The sequence below is a fragment of the Oryx dammah genome, unplaced genomic scaffold (assembly GCF_014754425.2).
Source record: "Oryx dammah isolate SB20612 unplaced genomic scaffold, SCBI_Odam_1.1 HiC_scaffold_9, whole genome shotgun sequence".
NCBI classification, from domain to species: domain Eukaryota; kingdom Metazoa; phylum Chordata; class Mammalia; order Artiodactyla; family Bovidae; genus Oryx; species Oryx dammah.
The window spans coordinates 11,956,491-11,975,087 of NW_024070193.1; the positions used below are offsets into that span (position 1 = coordinate 11,956,491).

The 18,597-nt window shown below is 57.5% G+C and overlaps 1 protein-coding gene across 1 annotated transcript in view; it reads left to right on the forward strand.

The window, feature by feature from the left end:
• The window catches only part of DNAH1 (dynein axonemal heavy chain 1), a 77,582-nt gene that overhangs the window by 46,094 nt on the left and 12,891 nt on the right, over positions 1-18,597 (forward strand). The window contains exons 32-53 of the mRNA XM_040247128.1: positions 876-962; positions 1,098-1,284; positions 2,124-2,215; positions 2,739-2,893; positions 4,181-4,358; positions 5,058-5,252; positions 5,341-5,460; positions 5,690-5,848; positions 6,011-6,118; positions 7,188-7,328; positions 7,471-7,631; positions 9,178-9,335; positions 9,650-9,823; positions 10,585-10,623; positions 11,714-11,892; positions 13,141-13,371; positions 14,024-14,220; positions 14,629-14,764; positions 15,696-15,904; positions 16,136-16,307; positions 17,098-17,289; positions 17,672-17,782. Coding sequence (XP_040103062.1) covers positions 876-962; positions 1,098-1,284; positions 2,124-2,215; positions 2,739-2,893; positions 4,181-4,358; positions 5,058-5,252; positions 5,341-5,460; positions 5,690-5,848; positions 6,011-6,118; positions 7,188-7,328; positions 7,471-7,631; positions 9,178-9,335; positions 9,650-9,823; positions 10,585-10,623; positions 11,714-11,892; positions 13,141-13,371; positions 14,024-14,220; positions 14,629-14,764; positions 15,696-15,904; positions 16,136-16,307; positions 17,098-17,289; positions 17,672-17,782 — 3,381 coding nt within the window. The remainder of the gene's footprint in view (positions 1-875; positions 963-1,097; positions 1,285-2,123; positions 2,216-2,738; positions 2,894-4,180; positions 4,359-5,057; positions 5,253-5,340; positions 5,461-5,689; positions 5,849-6,010; positions 6,119-7,187; positions 7,329-7,470; positions 7,632-9,177; positions 9,336-9,649; positions 9,824-10,584; positions 10,624-11,713; positions 11,893-13,140; positions 13,372-14,023; positions 14,221-14,628; positions 14,765-15,695; positions 15,905-16,135; positions 16,308-17,097; positions 17,290-17,671; positions 17,783-18,597) is intronic.

The following is an 18,597-nucleotide window of genomic DNA, read 5'->3' on the forward strand; positions in this document are numbered from 1 at the left end:
GCCTACCAAAAACCATGGGCTAGAAGAGCAATCTATTACTAGGAAAAAGAGCAGCTCCCCACGGAGTGCACCATGGTGTCAGCACCTCCACACACCCTTCATTCTAACCATCTGCTTTCAAAAATGACCCCACCAATCCCTAGTAACAGAGCCATTATCCCCCACATGGTTCTGGAAAGCGCTCACCCCTTCCCAAGTGCTGAAGACCTGAGCCAAGCCCAGTCTCTGCATCCAGCTCCAAGCCCAAGATTTCTGGGAAACACGCTGGTCTGTGGGTTGGGCCCACGTGTATGTAGACTCATGGTCTGACACCATGGGGCAAAATGATGAGCTTGATATTTCTATCACACCTGCTCTATAATGGAGAGAGATGGACCCAGCAGCAACCGTGGGAAAAGCCATGGTAGTGTGGTCAAGAGGGTGGGTCTGGAGAGAGGTGATGTGTGTGAAAAGGAAGCGCAAAGGCCATCGAGGCCAGTCTTCTTGTGGTAGAGATGGGAAGCTCCTTCATTCTCAATGTAAATAAAACCTGAGTGCCTCCCTGCCCTTGGCACTGTGCTGAGTGGGACCGAAGGGATGAGCCGTGACCAAGGCAGACGCCTCACCCTCAGGGTCCAGGAGGCAGGCAGGGTGCTGTCTCTGGTAAAGGGAGCGCACGACTGGGGCAGTGAAGTAGAGACAGCAGAGGAACGCCAAGTGCAATGCACAGCCCAGGCTGGGGCGTGTGAGCGGGTGCTGACAGCCTGCAGGGGGAGCGACATCAGCCACGAGCTGGGCGATGAGGCCCGGCCAGGTGTCAGGTGGGAGGCTGAGTGTTCCCCAGAAGCCCCAAGAGGGACAGTGGCCACCGCCCCTCCCCTTTTTGGTGGTAACAGGACCACTATGACTTCGGGATGAGAGCCGTGAAGACTGTGATCTCAGCTGCTGGGAACCTTAAGCGAGAAAACCCCAGCATGGACGAGGTGAGGTCCATTCAAAGAGGTGCCCAAGGGCTCCAGGGGAGCTCTGGTGGCAGGGGTCTGGGGGGATGGGCCGTCCAGGGGGGCTCCAGAGCAGCTTGAGGGTCGAGGGTCATCTGACCTGGGCCTCTGCTGCAGGAGCTGATTTGCCTCCGGGCCATCCGAGACGTGAATGTGCCCAAGTTCCTGCAGGAGGACCTCAAGCTCTTCTCTGGGATCGTGTCTGACCTGTTCCCCACCATCAGGGAGGAGGAGCCTGACTACGGCATCCTGGACAAGGCCATCCGCCAGGCCTGTGAGAAGAGCAACCTGAAGGACGTGGACGGTGAGCCCTGGCCCTGTCCCGCAGTCCTGTGGGCACCAGAAGATGGCTAGGTCTGGCTATGCCAGGCTTGTAGTCCAGCCTCAGGGTCTCTCACGCCTGGCCAAGCATGCTGCGGGCTGAGGCTCTCTGCCCCTGTCTCCACTGGGACCCTTCAAGTGATGGGAGTTGAAGAAAAACTTTCCCCTTCAGTCTCACATTCAACACTTTTGACACCAGAGGTGTGGGGTTTTACCTCAAACTCGTCCATTCTCTAACATGCCTGAGTAGTCTACAGGTCAGTTCAAATCTGGCACGAATCAGGGTCAGCACAGACCCCACAGGCTAAGGACTGAGTTCCACAAGACTGCACCCCCTTCAGACACCAGTCACGAGTGCGAGCTCCCCAGGTTACCCACAGCTTCTGTTCTGCTTGGCTACAGGTCACAGGTTCCCATGCCCCCTCCTCAGGCTTGATCATTTGCTAGAACAACTCACAGAACTCAGGGAAACAGGAATGTTCGCTGGTTTATTGTTTTAAAAAGGATGTGATAAAGGATACAGGTAACAGCAGGGTAAAGGGCTACACAGGGTGAGGTCTCTCCCCGTGAAGTTGGGGTGAGTCACCCTCCCAGCCCGTGGAGGTGCTCATCAACCTGGAAGCTCTCCAAACGCTCTGTGCTCACAGAGGCTCAGGGCTTCACAGGCCTCTATGAGGTACGTACTACTGCCACCCATTTCACAGATGAGGAAACTGAGGTGTGGGGAGTGAGGTAACCCACCAGAGGTCACAATGAACTAGTGGCAGAGCCAGGATCTAAGCCCCTACTCTGACCCCTGGGCACCCCGCCATGTCCCTCCAGGATTCCTGACCAAGTGTATCCAGCTCTACGAGACCACGGTGGTGCGGCACGGCCTCATGCTTGTCGGGCCCACAGGCTCCGGCAAGAGTAACGTAAGTGTTCCCCATGCTGGACTGTAGGTCCTTGTTGGTTTTCTACTTTATTTATTTATCTGGGTGTGCCAGGTCTTAGTTGCATCATGTGGGATCTAGTTCCCTGACCAGGGATCAAACGTGGGCCCCCTGTATTGGAAGCGTGGAGTCTTAGCCACTGGACTACTAGAGAAGTCCCTGATTATCTGCTTTAAATATAGCAGTGTGTACATGTCAATCCCAATCTACCCCTCCTCCTCGCCCTTCCCCTCTAGCAACCATAAATTCATTCTCTATATTCTAACATAAAATAAAAGTTTTTAAAAGAAAAAAAAAATGAGTAACTTAAGTGGAGCCAAGCTGGGTGGCTCAGTGCCCACACAGTGGGCCTGAGGGCAGGGCAGCCTCAGCAGCAGGGGTCTTGGCCCCCGCTTGTGCCTCCCGGGCCTTTAGAACACCCCGCTGCTCCCTGAGGCCCACAGCCCATGCCAGCCGTGCTCTCCAGGGCGCTTGGAGGCTCACTCTTGGCTGGCCGTTTCCCCAGTGTTACAGAGTCCTGGCCGCCGCCATGACGTCACTGAAAGGGCAGCCGTCCATCAGCGGCGGTGTGTACGAGGCCGTCAACTACTACGTGCTCAACCCCAAGTCCATCACAATGGGACAGTTGTATGGGGAGTTTGACCTGCTCACCCATGAGTGGTGAGTGGCCGGGGACCCTTCCAGTGACCGCCGTGCTCCTAGGCCTCTGCAGCCTGTGGGTCCCTGGCCCCCTCCCTCCCCCAGCTGAGTGGAAGGTTGGGAGCTCTGGCTCTGGAGCCCAGCTTCCTGGGACTCTTGCCACCAGTGTGCTTCCTCACCGAGTGCCGCATCTCATCCCCACCACCCCAGACCTTTGTCCCTCACCTGCAAAGTCAGGATAAAAATGACGGGAGATAAAAACACGGGAGATGGCTGGGACAGTGTAGCACATGGCAAGCACTCAGGAAAAGTTGACTATTATTGTCAGTACACATGAGAGGCTGGTGCTCCCTCTTCGGGGCCTGTGCTCCCAGGCTGAGGTGTACATTTTAGAGGGAAGTGCATGGAGCTGACTAGAGGCCCACCAGTCAGCACTAGAAGGTTTTCTCTGGGGCGATTCTGTTTTCCCAGAGAAGTCTCCAGTCTCCTGCTGGGGCGTCTTCTTCTTGGCCCCAGTGTTCTGGGAAGCCAGTGGGGAGTAGGCACTGGAGAAGGGCAGCCACCTGTCTTTCCGAACATGGGCCTGTCCAGCTTCATTTCTGGGGAAGGGTCTCAATCACAGCCACTCCAGGCTCTTGTGTGGGCAGGTTGGGGTCTGGGGACCAGACCAGAAAAATGCCCTTCTACCCACCTGCTTCCCTGGCACTTGGTGCCTCTGAAGTCTGAGCCTTCCTGGGTCTGTGGCAGGAACTAGAGGAGGCATCTCGTGATGCTGCTTTCTCCGAGAGGTCATTTTCCCCTTCTCCGCCTCTCTGCATCTTCTGGGACCGTGTGGCCCTCTGCTTCTGTGTTCCCTCCTCCCCATCTTCCTTTACTTTTGAGGGTATCACTTTCCATCTTCCTTTAATGTAACTTTAGTGAGGACTCAGCAGGGAGAGGAGGAGGGCATGGCAACCCACTCCAGTATTCTTGCCTGGAGAATCCCCATGGACAGAGCAGCCTGGCGGGCTACAGTCCATGGGGTCACAAAGAGTTGGACATGACTGAATGACTAACCACAGCACAGCAGGGAGAGAATATAACCATATGTTTTCATTGTATCATATTACACCAAAAAGTACTATTTTCCCTACTATAATTTTTAAATGAATGAAGGTACTTAAGACAAAAAAAAAAAAAAAACAAAAAACGCAGAGCAGAACCAGCCTGGATCCAGGTTTCCCTGGGAGCCGGCTGTGCCCTTCCTCCCTGGCACCCACGGCTTTCCGCCTCCAATGCCCACAGCCCTCCCCTCCCTGGTGGCTGCAGGACAGATGGGATCTTCTCCTCCCTCATCCGGATGGGGGCCATCAGCTCCGACAGCAGCAAGAAGTGGTACATGTTCGACGGGCCGGTGGACGCAGTCTGGATTGAGAACATGAACACGGTGCTGGACGACAACAAGAAGCTGTGCCTCAGCTCCGGGGAGATCATCAAGCTCACAGAGGTCCGTCTGCCTGTCCACTCACCCCGCTGTCCTCTGCAACTGGGTGGGCCCAGGGGCCACACCAGGCTGGCCAAGCCTCACCCCCCTGACCCTTTCCTCTCCGGGCCGTGGCACCCTCCCCACCCCCAGGCTCCTGTACCCGAGGCACGTCCCCTGCAGCTGCTTGGTGCTTCCCTTGCGGCAGACCCACTTTCTGCAATGCTCTCAGCCCAGGACGAACACCTCAGTCTTAGCTGATGCTGCCCTGTGCTTCCCAGGCCCACTCACAGCCATATCGGCCCAGGTTGGCTCAGGCATCCTGGCAATGTGCCTGGAGTCCGGGGCACAGGTGGTACAGAGGCCAGTGTGGCCCTGTGTCCGTGTACAGGTTGAGTTCTCCGGAGCAGAGCACACAGCTCCCATCAGATCTCCCAAGGGCTCCAGGGACCCCAAAATGCCCTGACCCCAGGCTGGCCAGAGGGCTTCCAGGAACCTCCTGACTTAGGCTCCTCCCCGAGGCTCCAGCGAGAGCCACATGATCAGCTGAGGCCCAAGGGTTCCTGCCTTTGCTCCTACCCCAGCACTGAGCCTGGCCCACCACCTGCCCCGGGGCCTGCCCGCTGTTGCAGGACGGGCAGCCCCTCCCCATGGCCCTGCAGCCCTTTCCCCTGCCCTGGGGGCCAGCAGCTGTCCTGCTCACACGGTTCATCTCGGTGGCAGGCGATGACCATGATGTTCGAGGTGCAAGACCTGGCGGTGGCCTCCCCCGCCACAGTCTCCCGCTGCGGCATGGTGTACCTGGAGCCTAGCATCCTGGGGCTCATGCCCTTCGTCGAGTGCTGGCTGAAGCGTCTCCCTGCCTTACTCAGGCCCTTTGAGGAGCAGTTCAAGTCCCTCTTTATCTCCTTCCTGAAGGTGAGGGAGGCCACAGTGGCCAGCCCAGGTGGGGGCAGCCAGGTGCTATGGCCAACATCCACAGGAGTGGGGTGCCCGTCCTCTACAGGAGTCCCTCGCTTTCGTCCGGTCCTTGGTGAAGGAGGTGATCACCTCAACCAACAGCAACCTGACCATGAGTCTCCTCAAGCTGCTGGACTGCTTCTTCAAGCCCTTCCTGCCCAAAGAAGTGAGACGCTGAGTGGTAGACTGCAGCCTACTCCCTCCTGCCCTGCTTGCCTCGCCCGAGGGCCCCGAATCCCAAGTCCAGCTTCCTGCAAGAGAGAATCGGATTGGCTCACGTGGTTCATGCATGGGACACCCCCGTCCAGTCTGCTGCAGAGGCTAAGGGATGATCCCTACCCCTACCCCCTTGGCTTCCTCAGGTCGCTCAGTTCTGCCCCTGCCTCTGTCCTCAGGGCCTCAAGAAGATGCCGCCCGAGAAGCTGAGCCGCATCCCTGAGCTGATCGAGCCCTGGTTCATCTTCTCCCTCGTATGGAGTGTGGGCGCCACGGGGGACAGCACTAGCCGCAACAGCTTCAGCCACTGGCTGAGGATCAAGATGAAGACAGAAAACGTGAGAGGCAGCCACCCCTGGGCTGGGCTGCAAGGGCTGGGACGCGTATGCTGAATGCTGGGTGCTGTGGGGCTGTCCCCCAGACCCAGGCCCAGGTCCAACAAGTAGCCACGTAAGCAACTGGGCCTCATCACCTGTTTATTTCCCCCCGATCCCTCACAGATGGCCTTGCTCTTCCCAGAGGAGGGGCTGGTGTTTGATTACAGGCTGGAGGACGGAGGCATCAGCAGCACCAGTGACGACGACGATGAGGAGGAGGAGGGCAAGCAGGTGATGGAGGCCTGGTCCCAGGAACAGCACGGGGAGGGGGGAAGGGAGGGAGGCGGTCAGGTGGTGGCTGTCCTACTCAATGGCTGCAGAGGGGAGGCCTTGTTGATGGCCACAGATGTCACGCTGGGGTTATTTGCATCATCTCATGAATCCTCACAGACCCACAGGGTGGTTACTACTGGGTCCATTTCCAAAACAAGGAAACTGGGGCTCAGAACAGTCACACCCAGCTCGTTGGTGTCAGAGCTGGCCTTGAACCTGGGACTGGGGGATGACAGAGTGCCTCCCTTCCCAACCATGAGCCCAGGGATTCATTCAACCCCATTTGCCCAGAGTTGGGGCTCCCCAAGGGTGGAAGAGTAAGCCCCCAGGGCCTGTCACAGTGTCCCCATCGCTCCTCTCAGCCAGCAAGGGCTCCACGAGCCTACTCTTGTGGCATCAGGACCCCAGCCCAGAAGGAAGAGTGGCCAGAGAGGCACCTCAGAGGTGGTCGCCACACACAGTCCTGCCAGGGGTCTCACACATATGAGTCTAATCATCAGTACCATCCACAGTGGGACATGTTGATTTGACCACAGAGAGAGAGGTCTGCAAGTTGAGTTAGGGCTGTGGGTGGGTGAAGGGATTCATGCAGTTGGGGATGGCAGGGGAGACCAGGCCAGGTGACTTCTCAGTATCCAGGTGATGCCAGTCCCACAGTTGTGGCCCCCACATGCTTGGGAAGCCTAAAGTTGACAGCAAAGATCTTTGCCTTCTGGGTTGTCCAGTTCCCGGAGGACTTTCCTCATACGCAGAGACCCAGGGACTGGCCCCACTTGGGGTAACTGGATGCAGTGAGGCCTTCACTTGGGCAGCTGTGTGCAGAGACCCCCGGATTCCTGGAGGTTTGTTCTGGGAGTCCCCCACCCTGTGCATAAAGCAGGGCAGAGGGATTCCCATTTCTATCAGAAGCAGCCCCTCCACTGGACCCTCTTGCCCGACAATGCAGCTCCTTGCCCTCTTGGTGCACTCAGCCTGGACGGGAACGAGGAGAGGTTTCAGGCCCGTCCCGTGCCACCTGTGGTTCTAGGTCGCCTGGGTGAAGTGGATGGACTCCTCTACCACGTTCACCATGGTGCCAGACACCAACTATTGCAGCATCATCGTGCCAACCATGGACACCATCCAGATGTCCTACCTGCTGGACATGCTGCTCACCAACCACAAGCCCGTGAGTGCCCCTGCCACCCCCAGCCTCCCCGCACCCAGGGCCTAGGCCGGGAGTGCCGGCCTCCCGCACTGACAGGGCAGCAGCTCCTACCGCGCATCAGGCCCTGTGAGAACGCTCTGACCCCATGACCCCCCTCTCCTAGGTGCTGTGCATCGGGCCCACGGGCACAGGGAAGACCCTCACCATCTCCAACAAGCTCCTCAAAAACCTGCCACTGGAATACATCAGCCACTTCCTCACCTTCTCTGCCCGCACCTCAGCCAACCAAACCCAGGACCTCATCGACAGCAAGCTGGACAAGAGGCAGGCCCCCTGGCTCCTTCCTGGGTCCCCATGTCCCCCAGCCTGGCTCAGCCAGCTGCTGTGTCCCCTCCCCTCCCGGGTGGGCCCTCAGTTCAGTTCAGTCACTCAGTCGTGTCCGACTCTTTGCCACCCCATGAATCGCAGCACGCCAAGCCTCCCTGTCCATCACCAACTCCTGGAGTTCACTCAGACTCACGTCCATCGAGTCAGTGATGCCATCCAGCCATCTCATCCTCTGTCGTCCCCTTCTCCTCCTGCCCCCAATCCCTCCCAGCATCAGAGTCTTTTCCAATGACTCAACTCTTCACATGAGGTGGCCAAAGTACTGGAGCTTCAGCTTTAGCATCATTCCTTCCAAAGAAATCCCAGGGCTGATCTTTAAAATGGACTGCTTGGATCTCCTTGCAGTCCAAGGGACTCTCAAGAGTCTTCTCCAACACCATAGTTCAAAAGCATCAATTCTTCGGCGCCCAGCCTTCTTCACAGTCCAACTCTCACATCCATACATGACCACAGGAAAAACCATAGCCTTGACTAGACAGACCTTAGTTGGCAAAGTAATGTCTCTGCTTTTGAATATGCTATCTAGGTTGGTCATAACTTTTCTTCCAAGGAGTAAGTGTCTTTTAATTTCATGGCTGCAGTCACCATCTGCAGTGATTTTGGAGCCCAAAAAAATAAAGTCTGACACTGTTTCCACTGTTTCCCCATCTATTTCCCATGGAGTGATGGGACCAGATGCCATGATCTTCGTTTTCTGAATGTTGAGCTTTAAGCCAACTTTTTCACTCTCCTCTTTTACTTTCATCAACAGGCTTTTTAGTTCCTTTTCACTTTCTGCCATAAGGGTGGTGTCATCTGCATATCTGAGGTTATTGATATTTCTCCCGGCAATCTTGATTCCAGCTTTTTGTTTCTTCCAGTCCAGCGTTTCTCATGATGTACTCTGTATAGAAGTTAAATAAGCAGGATGACAATATACAGCCTTGACGTACTCCTTTTCCTCTTTGGAACCAGTCTGTTGTTCCATGTCCAGTTCTAACTGTTGCTTCCTGGCCTGCATACAGATTTCTCAAGAGGCAGGTTAGGTGGTCTGGTATTCCCATCTCTTTCAGAATTTTCCACAGTTTATTGTGATCCACACAGTCAAAGGCTTTGGCATAGTCAATAAAGCAGAAATAGATGTTTTTCTGGAACTCTCTTGCTTTTTCCATGATCCATCAGATGTTGGCAATTTGATCTCTGGTTCCTCTGCCTTGTACCCTTCTATCAGGAATTCTCCCGAGCCCTTCTGTGGGCACCCTCCCTGGGCTGGGCACTTGGGTATGGCTTGTTATGCATCTGCCCGGAGGCAAGATTCAGGACAGCCAGATGTGATGTCCCAGGACACTCAGAATGGGACAAGGAGCTCCTCAAGAGGCCCAGCGATTTGGGGGAGGCTGAAGTTAGTGAGGGCCTCCCAGAGGTGGAGCTGCCATCCTGCAGCCCTGGACTCCCTGAGCAACGGGTGCTGTGCGCCCTGGGCTCACACAGCCCCTCCCTGCAGGCGGAAAGGTGTGTTCGGGCCCCCCCTGGGGCGCAACTTCATCTTCTTCATCGATGACCTAAACATGCCAGCCTTGGAGACCTATGGTGCCCAGCCACCCATTGAGCTATTGCGCCAGTGGATGGACCACGGCGGCTGGTATGACCGCAAGATCATCGGTGCGTATGTTTGGCCCAGACCAGGGGATGGGGTGGGGTGTGCTGGTCAGAGCCCAGGCCACAGACTCATAGAGGGTCCACAAGAGTGTCCTAATCTCTTTTAAAAGCAAGGGGAAAATGAACATTTTCCCAGAGCATTTAAAATGTATGATATTAATGCATTTGTCTATGTACCAATGCTGTTGTGAAGTATAACTAAAAAAGAAAAATTTTTTAATGGAGGAGGAGGCCCATGAAGGTGGAAGTGCTCAGGGCCCACAGAAGCCTTAATATAGCCCCTGGCAGGGCCTTCTGACTTCCTATTCCCACTCCAGGAGCCTTCAAGCAGCTGGTGGACATCAACTTTGTCTGTGCCATGGGCCCCCCTGGTGGAGGCAGAAATGCCATCACCCCACGGTTGACCCGCCACTTCAACTACCTGTCCTTTGCTGAGATGGATGAGGTCAGCAAGAAACGCATCTTCTCCACCATCCTGGGCAGTTGGGTGGGTAAGTACCAGGCAGGAGTGGGGAGGGCCGTGGGCTCCAGCAGAAGCCCAGGTGCAGTGAGCCACACTGGGAAGATGGGGGTGGCTGAACCACTGGCTCCACCCCTTACTCAGCTCTGTTACCTTTGGCCAGTTCATGAGCCGCTCTGAGCCAGAGTTTCTTCATCTAAAATGGGTGACAGTATTAGTGCCCATCACCCCAAGTTGTGAAGGTTAAATAAGACACTGCGTGTAGAGCACCTGGTATGAAGCTGGCACGTGGAAACTGCTGAATATATGATTTATACATATACAAACATGTACGTTCCCCCTTATAAGCACACACACATATGTTAGAATCTCTAGTGGAGAGATGTTATTGATACTTTTGAGCATGAGGAAATACCACCAAGACAGAGTGAACAAAGTGGTCCTTCTCTTCCATGAGGCTTGAAGAAAGGTCCGCCCCTGGATGCATTTTCCCCCAACCAGTCGACTTCACACCAAGAACATGTTCTGACCTTTGAACTCCACTTGGCACTGTGCCAGGTGGTGAGTGAGGGGAGTCAGGCCTTCCCTTCTCTGGCCTGCCCTGGCCTGCCCCCAGGGACTATAGGCCAGAACTTGCCTCCATGCCCAGCTTAGGGGTGGGGCCATGTGGCTCTGAGGAGGGGATGGTGGTCAGGGGCTGCTCTGGGGCTGCTCAGCTGGGTATAGCTGGTCAAGGTGGGCAGCAAGTGGCTCACCTGACTCTGAGCCCTTGTCTCTCCCTCAACCCTCTAGATGGACTCCTCGGAGAAAAGAGTTACCGGGAACCCGTGCGTAAGTGTAGTACCCAGTACCCTGGGCAGGGCCTGGAGGGGGCAAGTGCCCTTGTTCCAGGGGCAGCCCTGGACTCAAGTTGGATGTGGCTGAGGCTTGGGTCCCAGGGGCCACAGTGAGCCCTCCTCAGGCTCCTGTGACCTCGGGACAGTGCCGGAGTAAAGGTCGCCCCGCACTGACGGCCTCCAGAGGGTCAGTCACCTGTTGCGTGGCTGGCCAGGGCCTGGGCCCATGCCCGTCCCATAGTAGAAGCAAGATGAGTGTCCCTCTTCCAGTTCTGACCCTGCTTGGCCCCTCAGGGCTTCAGGTCTCTGTTCCCATGCACTCCTGAGCAAGGCCTCCCCAGCATTTAAATCAAATGTCCCAACCCCGGCTTATTCAGTCTCCTGTTAACTGGTTGGAATCTGTCTTCCTCACCAAGAATGGCAGCTTACTGGGGTAAGAAGTGTGTCTGCGGGGGCCACCCCCTGTGCCCAGCACCTAAAAGAGTCCCTGTATTAACAGAGGAGCCCACGTTAGGGGTAGTGAGCCCTTCTGCCCCTTCTTTGCCTTTTTTCCTCTTTGTGGAGGCTCTCTCTGCCCCAAATTCCCCCTGACAGAATTTTGGTTCTCAGCAGAAAACTGAATAGTTTTCAGAGCACAAGCAAATAGATTGTGTTAGTGGTAAAAATGCAAGGGGCTGATAAGCCCCCACAGTCCTGGCTGAGCCCCGGCTTCCACACCCACGGCACTGCACTCCTTACCCCCACGTGGGCCACGCACCCCTCCCCATGGCTCCAAGCAGCACGTTTCATTCAGGTCTGGCCCCATTAGTGTCTCCAGTTCTACAACTGTATCCCAACACCCCCAACACAGGGACAGGCTAGGTCAGTGATAAAGATATAAAAGTAGGGAGCTCCCAGTGAGAGATTCCTCACCCCATGGTGGGGGTCACCAGGAAGACCTTGTCAGAGGTAGCATCTGAGAGGGCTGTGGAGCGTGGGGTCAGGGGGTGGGGTCCAAGCCTGCAGGCTGGGGAGAGGCATGTGTGAAGGACACAGCCCCAGATCTGCAAGGGCCATGACCCAGGTCCACTCTCTCGTTCCTTCAGCTGGGGCCCCCAACATTGCCCACTTCACGGATCCCCTCGTGGAAGCCACCATCATGGTGTACTCCACCATCACCTCCCAGCTGCTGCCCACCCCGGCCAAGTCCCACTACACCTTCAACCTGCGGGACCTCTCCAAGGTCTTCCAGGGAATGCTCATGGCCGACCCAGCCAAGGTCGAGGTGAGGACTGGTGGGCCCCCTCCCCAGTGTCCAGTAGCGAGTGCCCACACTGCCCTCATGGTCCTCCCAGGACCCCAGTTTTAGGCCTTCCTGGTCAACTCCTCAACCTTGATCTGGTCAGGCCCTGGGGCTGGGGGCAGAACTTGGCATCGGCAGGTGCCAAGCCCCCAGGAGCTTCATCCAGCTGAGTCCCATCTTGCTGGTGAAATCCATGCCTAGGATAGTGGCTGTGATGGGGCCACACAAAAGCAGGAGCCAGCCCCGGCAAGGCCTGGTGGGTTCCTGATGGCAGCCAGGGTGTGAGAAAACTGGGGGCAGAGTCCATGGGGTGCCTTCTAGGAACCGAAGGTGCCGGGGGAAGGAGCAGGGGTGCAGCAGGGAGCAGTCGGGGTGCTGGGTGCCTCTGCAGCTCCGGGGCTGCAGCGGGAGAGTCCTGGAGGTGATGGGAGCCGGGGCCTGGAGGGCACAGATGTGCACTTTGGAATGGGGGATGGATGGGTCAGTGCGTGCAGGCCCGGTGTCTAAGGGACAGGGTGAACAAGACGGACACGAGCCATAGCCCTCCAAGCTCCAGGCAAAGGGGTCAAGAGAAGAGCCCAGGGGCTTCCTGAGGCCGGTCCCATCACCTAGGGAGAGGCGGGAAAGTCAGCACAGAGGCAGCAGCAGGATGTGGACAGTGTCAGAGGAGGCTTGGGTCCCAGGGGCCACAGTGATGTGGGGTGTCAGGAAGGTATAAGGAGTCAGGCATCCCTCCGAGGCCCTGGGTTTGGGAGCTGTGGGGACTCTGAAAACTGTGCTAAGTCACTTCAGTCATACCTGACTCTTTGTGACCCCACGGACTATAGCCTGCCAGGCTCTTCTGTCCAAGGGATTCTCCAGGCAAGAATACCGGAGCAGGTTGCCATTTCTTTCTTTCTCTGGGGGATCTTCCTGACCCAAGGATCAAACTTGAGTCTCTGTGTCTCCTGTATTGGCAGGCGTGTTCTTTAACACTAGTACCACCTGGGAGGCCTGGGGTGAGGGGGTACCCTGAAGCTAAAGGAGCTGGGTGCCCAGCTGGCACAGCTGGGCCTGAAGCTGGGGGTGGCGGTGGAGAGGCCAGGAGAGCAGTGTGGGGACTGCATCCTCCGTGGGTCAGCAGACACTCAGGGTCCTGCCGGGTCCTGGTAGGAGAGCCAGGCCCAGGTCAGGGCCCCTGGTGCGTTGAGAGGTGGCTGAGGGCGGGCACTGACGCCAGGGTGGCCGCAGGACAAGGTGCAGCTGCTGCGCCTGTGGTACCATGAGAACTGCCGCGTGTTCCGCGACCGCCTGGTGAACGACGAGGACCGTGACTGGTTCGACAAGCTCCTGGAGAGCCACATGGATGAGTGGGAGGTGGGCTTTGAAGAGGTCTGCCCCTTCCAGCCCATCCTCTACGGGGACTTCATGTCGCCAGGCTCCGACGTCAAGTCCTACGAGCTCATCACCAATGAGAGGAAGGTGAGGGTCCTGCTGGGGCCCTAGCCCTGGGACCCCAGCCCTCTGTGGCCGCTGCTAAGAGACCAGCACCCTCTGACCAGAGGGTTGGACACTGGTCTGGAAGGCCAGCTCAGGGACTTCAGCAGTTGCCTCTCTTGAGTCCCCGTCTTCTCACCTGTCAAACGGATGCAGGAGCCCCCGCTTGGCCCTTTCCTGAGGGCAAGCCTGTGGTTCAGCTGAGACCAGCTCCATAACTGGGGACACACTAAGCCCGTTTGAGGGGCTGTCATCCACCCACAGAGCTGCGGCAGGGCACCTGGGGCCACGAGTCTTGAGTCAAGACCCCAGGGCGACAGGATGAAGCTGGAGTGGGTGGGGCTCCTGGTGGTTTCTCCCCACACAGATCCTCTCTAGTTCTCCGTAGCTCCCATGGAGCTCCAGGTTGGCACATCCTGGGGAGCCCTGGAGGCAGCAGGCAGCTCTCTGACCCCACCCTCCGGCCTCGGCGTGTCGGACAGGTCAGGCCTCATTCACCCGGCATCTGAAGGCCCAACATCCCTCCATGCACAGAGGAGCCAGGGAAGGGGGGATATGCTCCCTGTCGGGGGGGACGGGGCGCACAGGGGCAGGAGGAGGACCCAGCTGTTCTCATTCCCCGGCCCCCCCTCCCCAGATGATGCAGGTGATCGAGGAGTACATGGAAGACTACAACCAGATCAACACGGCCAAGCTGAGGCTGGTGCTGTTCCTGGACGCCATGAGCCACATCTGCCGTATCAGCCGCACGCTGCGCCAGGCGCTGGGCAACGCACTCCTCCTGGGCGTGGGCGGCAGCGGCCGCAGCTCCCTCACGAGACTGGCCTCGCACATGTGAGGGCCCCCAGGCGTGGTGGGCGGTGGGCAGCTTGTGGCAGACTCATGTCCATCCCTGTTCTTCCTCATGTTCCACACTGGGGCAGACCCACTTGGCCCACAGGCTTCTAGAAGGCCTGGGCTCCAAGGAGAGGCAGCAGTAGGGCCCTGTGATGCTGCGGGGAAGGCAGCGGGTAGCTTCAGGCATCCAGGAGGGGTTCCTGGAGGAGGTGTCCATGGGCCTTCTCTCTGAATCAGAGCTAGGCGGATGGAAGGGAAGGGCATTCCAGGCAGAGGGAGCAGCCTCAGCAAAGGTCTTGAGGCCAGAGAGCAGGTTCAGGGCCGAGGAGTCAGCAAGTCTGCCTCGGATGAGAGCAGATGGCTTAGGTGAAGCTTTAAACTCTCTACCCAAACACTTGTCTCCAGGGCCGAGTATGAGTGCTTCCAGATTGAGCTGTCTAAGAACTACGGCATGACAGAGTGGCGTGATGATGTCAAGAAGGTCTTGCTCAAGGCTGGCTTGCACAACCTGCCCATCACCTTCCTGTTCTCCGATACCCAGGTGCCACCACATGGGCAGTGGGTGGGGTCTGGGATGAGCAGAATACAACCCACTCCAGCATGCCATCCAGAATGGCGGTCAGTCCTTTGAGTCCAGGTCCCTGTTACTGGGGGTGGATCTTGGGAGGACTGGCCGGAAGAGGGGCAGGGGATCAACCCCAGCCTGTCAGACGGGGGGGGGTTGGGGTGGGCATAGATGATGGCTATCCCCAGAGGTAAAGAAGGCCCCTGGCGCCATGGCCGACCACAGGCAGAACCACACTCACTGGTCAATGGCTTCTGACCTCAAAGACCACAGGACTGGTGCCTACAGTGCTGGGCCCATGGCGTCCTTCCTGGGGCTACTCCATCTGGAGCTCGCTAGGTGTGAAGCCTCTTCCAGGGCTGAGACGAGGAGAGGTTGTAGGTCCGGGGCCTCGGGACAGACAGGGCTGCACTTCACCCTGACTGGCATTTGGGGTTGGGCCGAAACTGAAGCCCCAGAAGGCTCCCAGCCAGCCCTGCTCTTCTCTCTGGGGCCCCCCCTTTCGTAGTCAGGCGAGAGAGGGTACCTTCTGGCACTGGCCAGGCCCTGGCCATATGAGATAGGCAAGCACCTGTTTCTGCCCATGGCCTGGTTTTCTCCAGTGGCTTGACTGTGAGATGTGGAGAGGCCCAGCAAGGGAGGAGGAAGACCCTGCATGTCCCACCCAGGACGCAGGCCCTTCCACAGCCAAGCACCGATGTTCAGAGTCTCTGCTGCAGGGCGGGTCTGGGTGTGAGTCCTCGACCACAACTCGGGAAGTCACCTGTGTAACCCTGGGCTTCTCTGAGCCTAGTGGCACTGTCCGTGGAAGGGGTCTGCTGCTAAGGTTCAGGGAGATCAGGGTCGTGGGGCCCAACACCCCAGGGCTATCATCAAGGTTCATTTCCTCCACCCCGCTCTCCCCCAGATCAAGAATGAGTCCTTCCTGGAGGACATTAACAATGTCCTGAACTCGGGCGACATTCCCAACCTCTACAACATGGATGAGCAGGACCAGATCATCAACACCATGCGGCCGTACATCCAGGAGCAGGGCCTACAGCCCACCAAGGCCAACCTCACGGCCGCCTACACTGGGCGTGTGCGCAGCAACATCCACATGGTGCTATGCATGAGGTGTGGGCGGCCGTCGCAGCCTCGCAGGGCAGCGGCTGGGGCGGGGGAGCCCCCGGGCCCGCCACGCGGGGAGGTGGCCTGGGCCTGCCCGCCACGCCACCGGGCCCAGGCTGCTCTGCTCTCGTGTCCTGGCTCACACACCGCAGGGCTGTCAGATGGCCCTGGGTCCTGGGTTCCTGGGGGGCGGGGGGTGTCAGTGTCTCGGGGCCTCATTTGAGCCCCCACCCCCAGCCCCATTGGAGAGGTCTTCCGAGCCCGCCTGAGACAGTTCCCCTCCCTGGTCAACTGCTGCACCATCGACTGGTTTAACGAGTGGCCGGCAGAGGCCCTGGAGTCTGTGGCCAGCATGTTCCTGAGTGAGATCCCAGAGCTGGACGCCACCCCCAAAGTAATCGAAGGACTGGTAGGTATCTTGGTGAGGAGAAAGCCCGTGTGAGGAGAAACTGTGTAGATTTGGGCTTGGGGTCACCAAGGTCTGGGTGAGAGTCCCAGGTGCACCGCTTATGGGAAGTCTCTAGGCAGCCAGCTTGACCTGTTTAAGCCTCAGTTTCCTCATCTGTGTAACAGGAATATCACAAGGTGGTCATGTTGATGTAGGAGGCTGGACACACAGTTTCACCATTATCTTATTCCCAGAGGGTACCATAGCGGCTTCTCTGAAGAGCCCCCTGGTACAACCCAGAGACCGCAGATGGGTGGGAGGGCTAGATATGTCTAGCCCAACCTAAGAAACTGACGGTCACCTGAGGGCCGAGAACTCAGATGAGCCCATCACTGTTCAGCCATGCTGAGGCCTTGGGCCCTCCCTTCCCCATCTACAGCCTCCAAGAGGGCCCCACCTTAGGGCTTTCTGAGCAAGGCAGGTCACAGGGGCTGTGACAAGGGCAGAAGAGAGCCCTTGGGCCAAGAGCCGGAATACCTTTAGGCCCAAATTCAAAGTGAACCCTGCCCTTGACAACTGTGTGAGCTTGAAAAAGCCTCTCGGAAAAAAAAAAAAAAGAAAAAGCCTCTCGACTTCCGAGTCATGGGATTTTTATCTACAGAGTGGGTGACCTTTAGCTGGAGATCACCTCCTGTGAGAGTGAGTGTGAGGGCCACCTGACTCCCTCCCCAAGCCCGGGCTCCAGTGGCTTCGAGGGCACCCTGGTGCCCCGTCTCTACCAGACTGGCATCCTCGATCTGTTTCTCCACAGATTCAAGTCTGTGTGTATATCCACCAGTCAGTGGCCAAGAAGTGTGTCGAGTATCTGGCCGAGCTGGCCCGCCACAACTATGTGACCCCCAAGAGCTACCTGGAACTGCTCAATATCTTCTCCATCCTTGTCGGGCAGAAGAAACAGGAGCTGAAAACCGCTAAGAACCGCATGAAGAGTGGCCTCGACAAGGTGGGGCCAGGGGTGGGGGCCTCGTGGGCAACCGCTGGCTGCATGTGATTCTTCCCATTCTGTCTCGGCCCTGACTCCACATGACCCCTGTCAGCTGGCAGCCCACAGTGTTTAAAGGGGTAGCCTCTTCCCTCACTGAAGGAACCGGGCCAAGGGCAAGACCAAAGCAGATCACCTCAAAGACTTTTAGTGGACTGCTCCCTTCCTCTGGGGCCCCCTGGGCAGTCTGGGGTCCCCTGAAGCAGCAAGTCACGGCCTCTCGCTTGTGAATGATTGAGGGCAGCTCTGCAGGGCTCTCTCCCTTGTTCCCCTCCAGGCCTAGCTCTCTGGTCCCTATCACACCTGATTTCCTCTCCGTGCACCCTGCCCCTCCCACCCTCAGCTGCTGCGCACCGCAGAGGACGTGGCCAAGATGCAGGAGGAGCTGGAGATTATGCGCCCCCTGCTGGAGGAGGCTGCCAGGGACACCACGCTCACCATGGAGCAGATCAAGGTTGGGGATGCTCCTGGGCTCCCTCCCCGATGGCTGAGCACGTCTGAGGAGGCTCGGCATCCCCACGCAGCCACGAGATCCCTAGCGGCCCGGACTCTCGGTGCCCAGGTCCCTCATTCAGTCATGCGATCCCTCAACAAAAGCTTGCTCAGTACCTACTCTATGCCGGGCACCGCCCTGGGCAGGAGATAGGGTGATGAGCATGACAGACAAATCCAAACCCAATAGTCACAGCACGGGTTGTTGTGAGCAGGAAGGACACCACAAGCAGTGGTCCAGAGTCTGCTTGAGTCTCCCTCTAAGGCCCTCTGAGTCTGCACGAGGGCCCGTGTTTAAAGGTTAGTCCTGCGATGGTAAAGAATCTGCCCGCCATGTGGGAGACCCTGGTTCTGATCCTTGGGTCAGGAAGATCCCTTGGAGAAGGGAATGGCAAGCCACTCCAGGATTCTTACCTGAAGAATTCCATGGACTCCCAGAGGACCCTGGGAGGCTATAGTCCATGGGAATCGCTAAGTGTTGAACACAACTGAGTAACTAACACACACACACACCCCTCACCTCACAGTAGCCTCCGCAGATTTGCATATTCATGATCGCAGCTTTCTGGAAGAAACACTCATGTCCTGCTCTGCAAAGGCAGTGGCACTGGAAAATTTTCCAGCAGATGGAAAGAAAATGGCTTGTGGGAGGGGAGCATCTTTCTCTGTCTTGTGTGGAGGTGCCCTGTGGGTTTAGGGGGTCCTGCCCCTGGGGCAGTTATGCTCAAGCACATAAAGCCCAGAGCCCCATGCCAGGCCCACGATGAGCACTCAGGA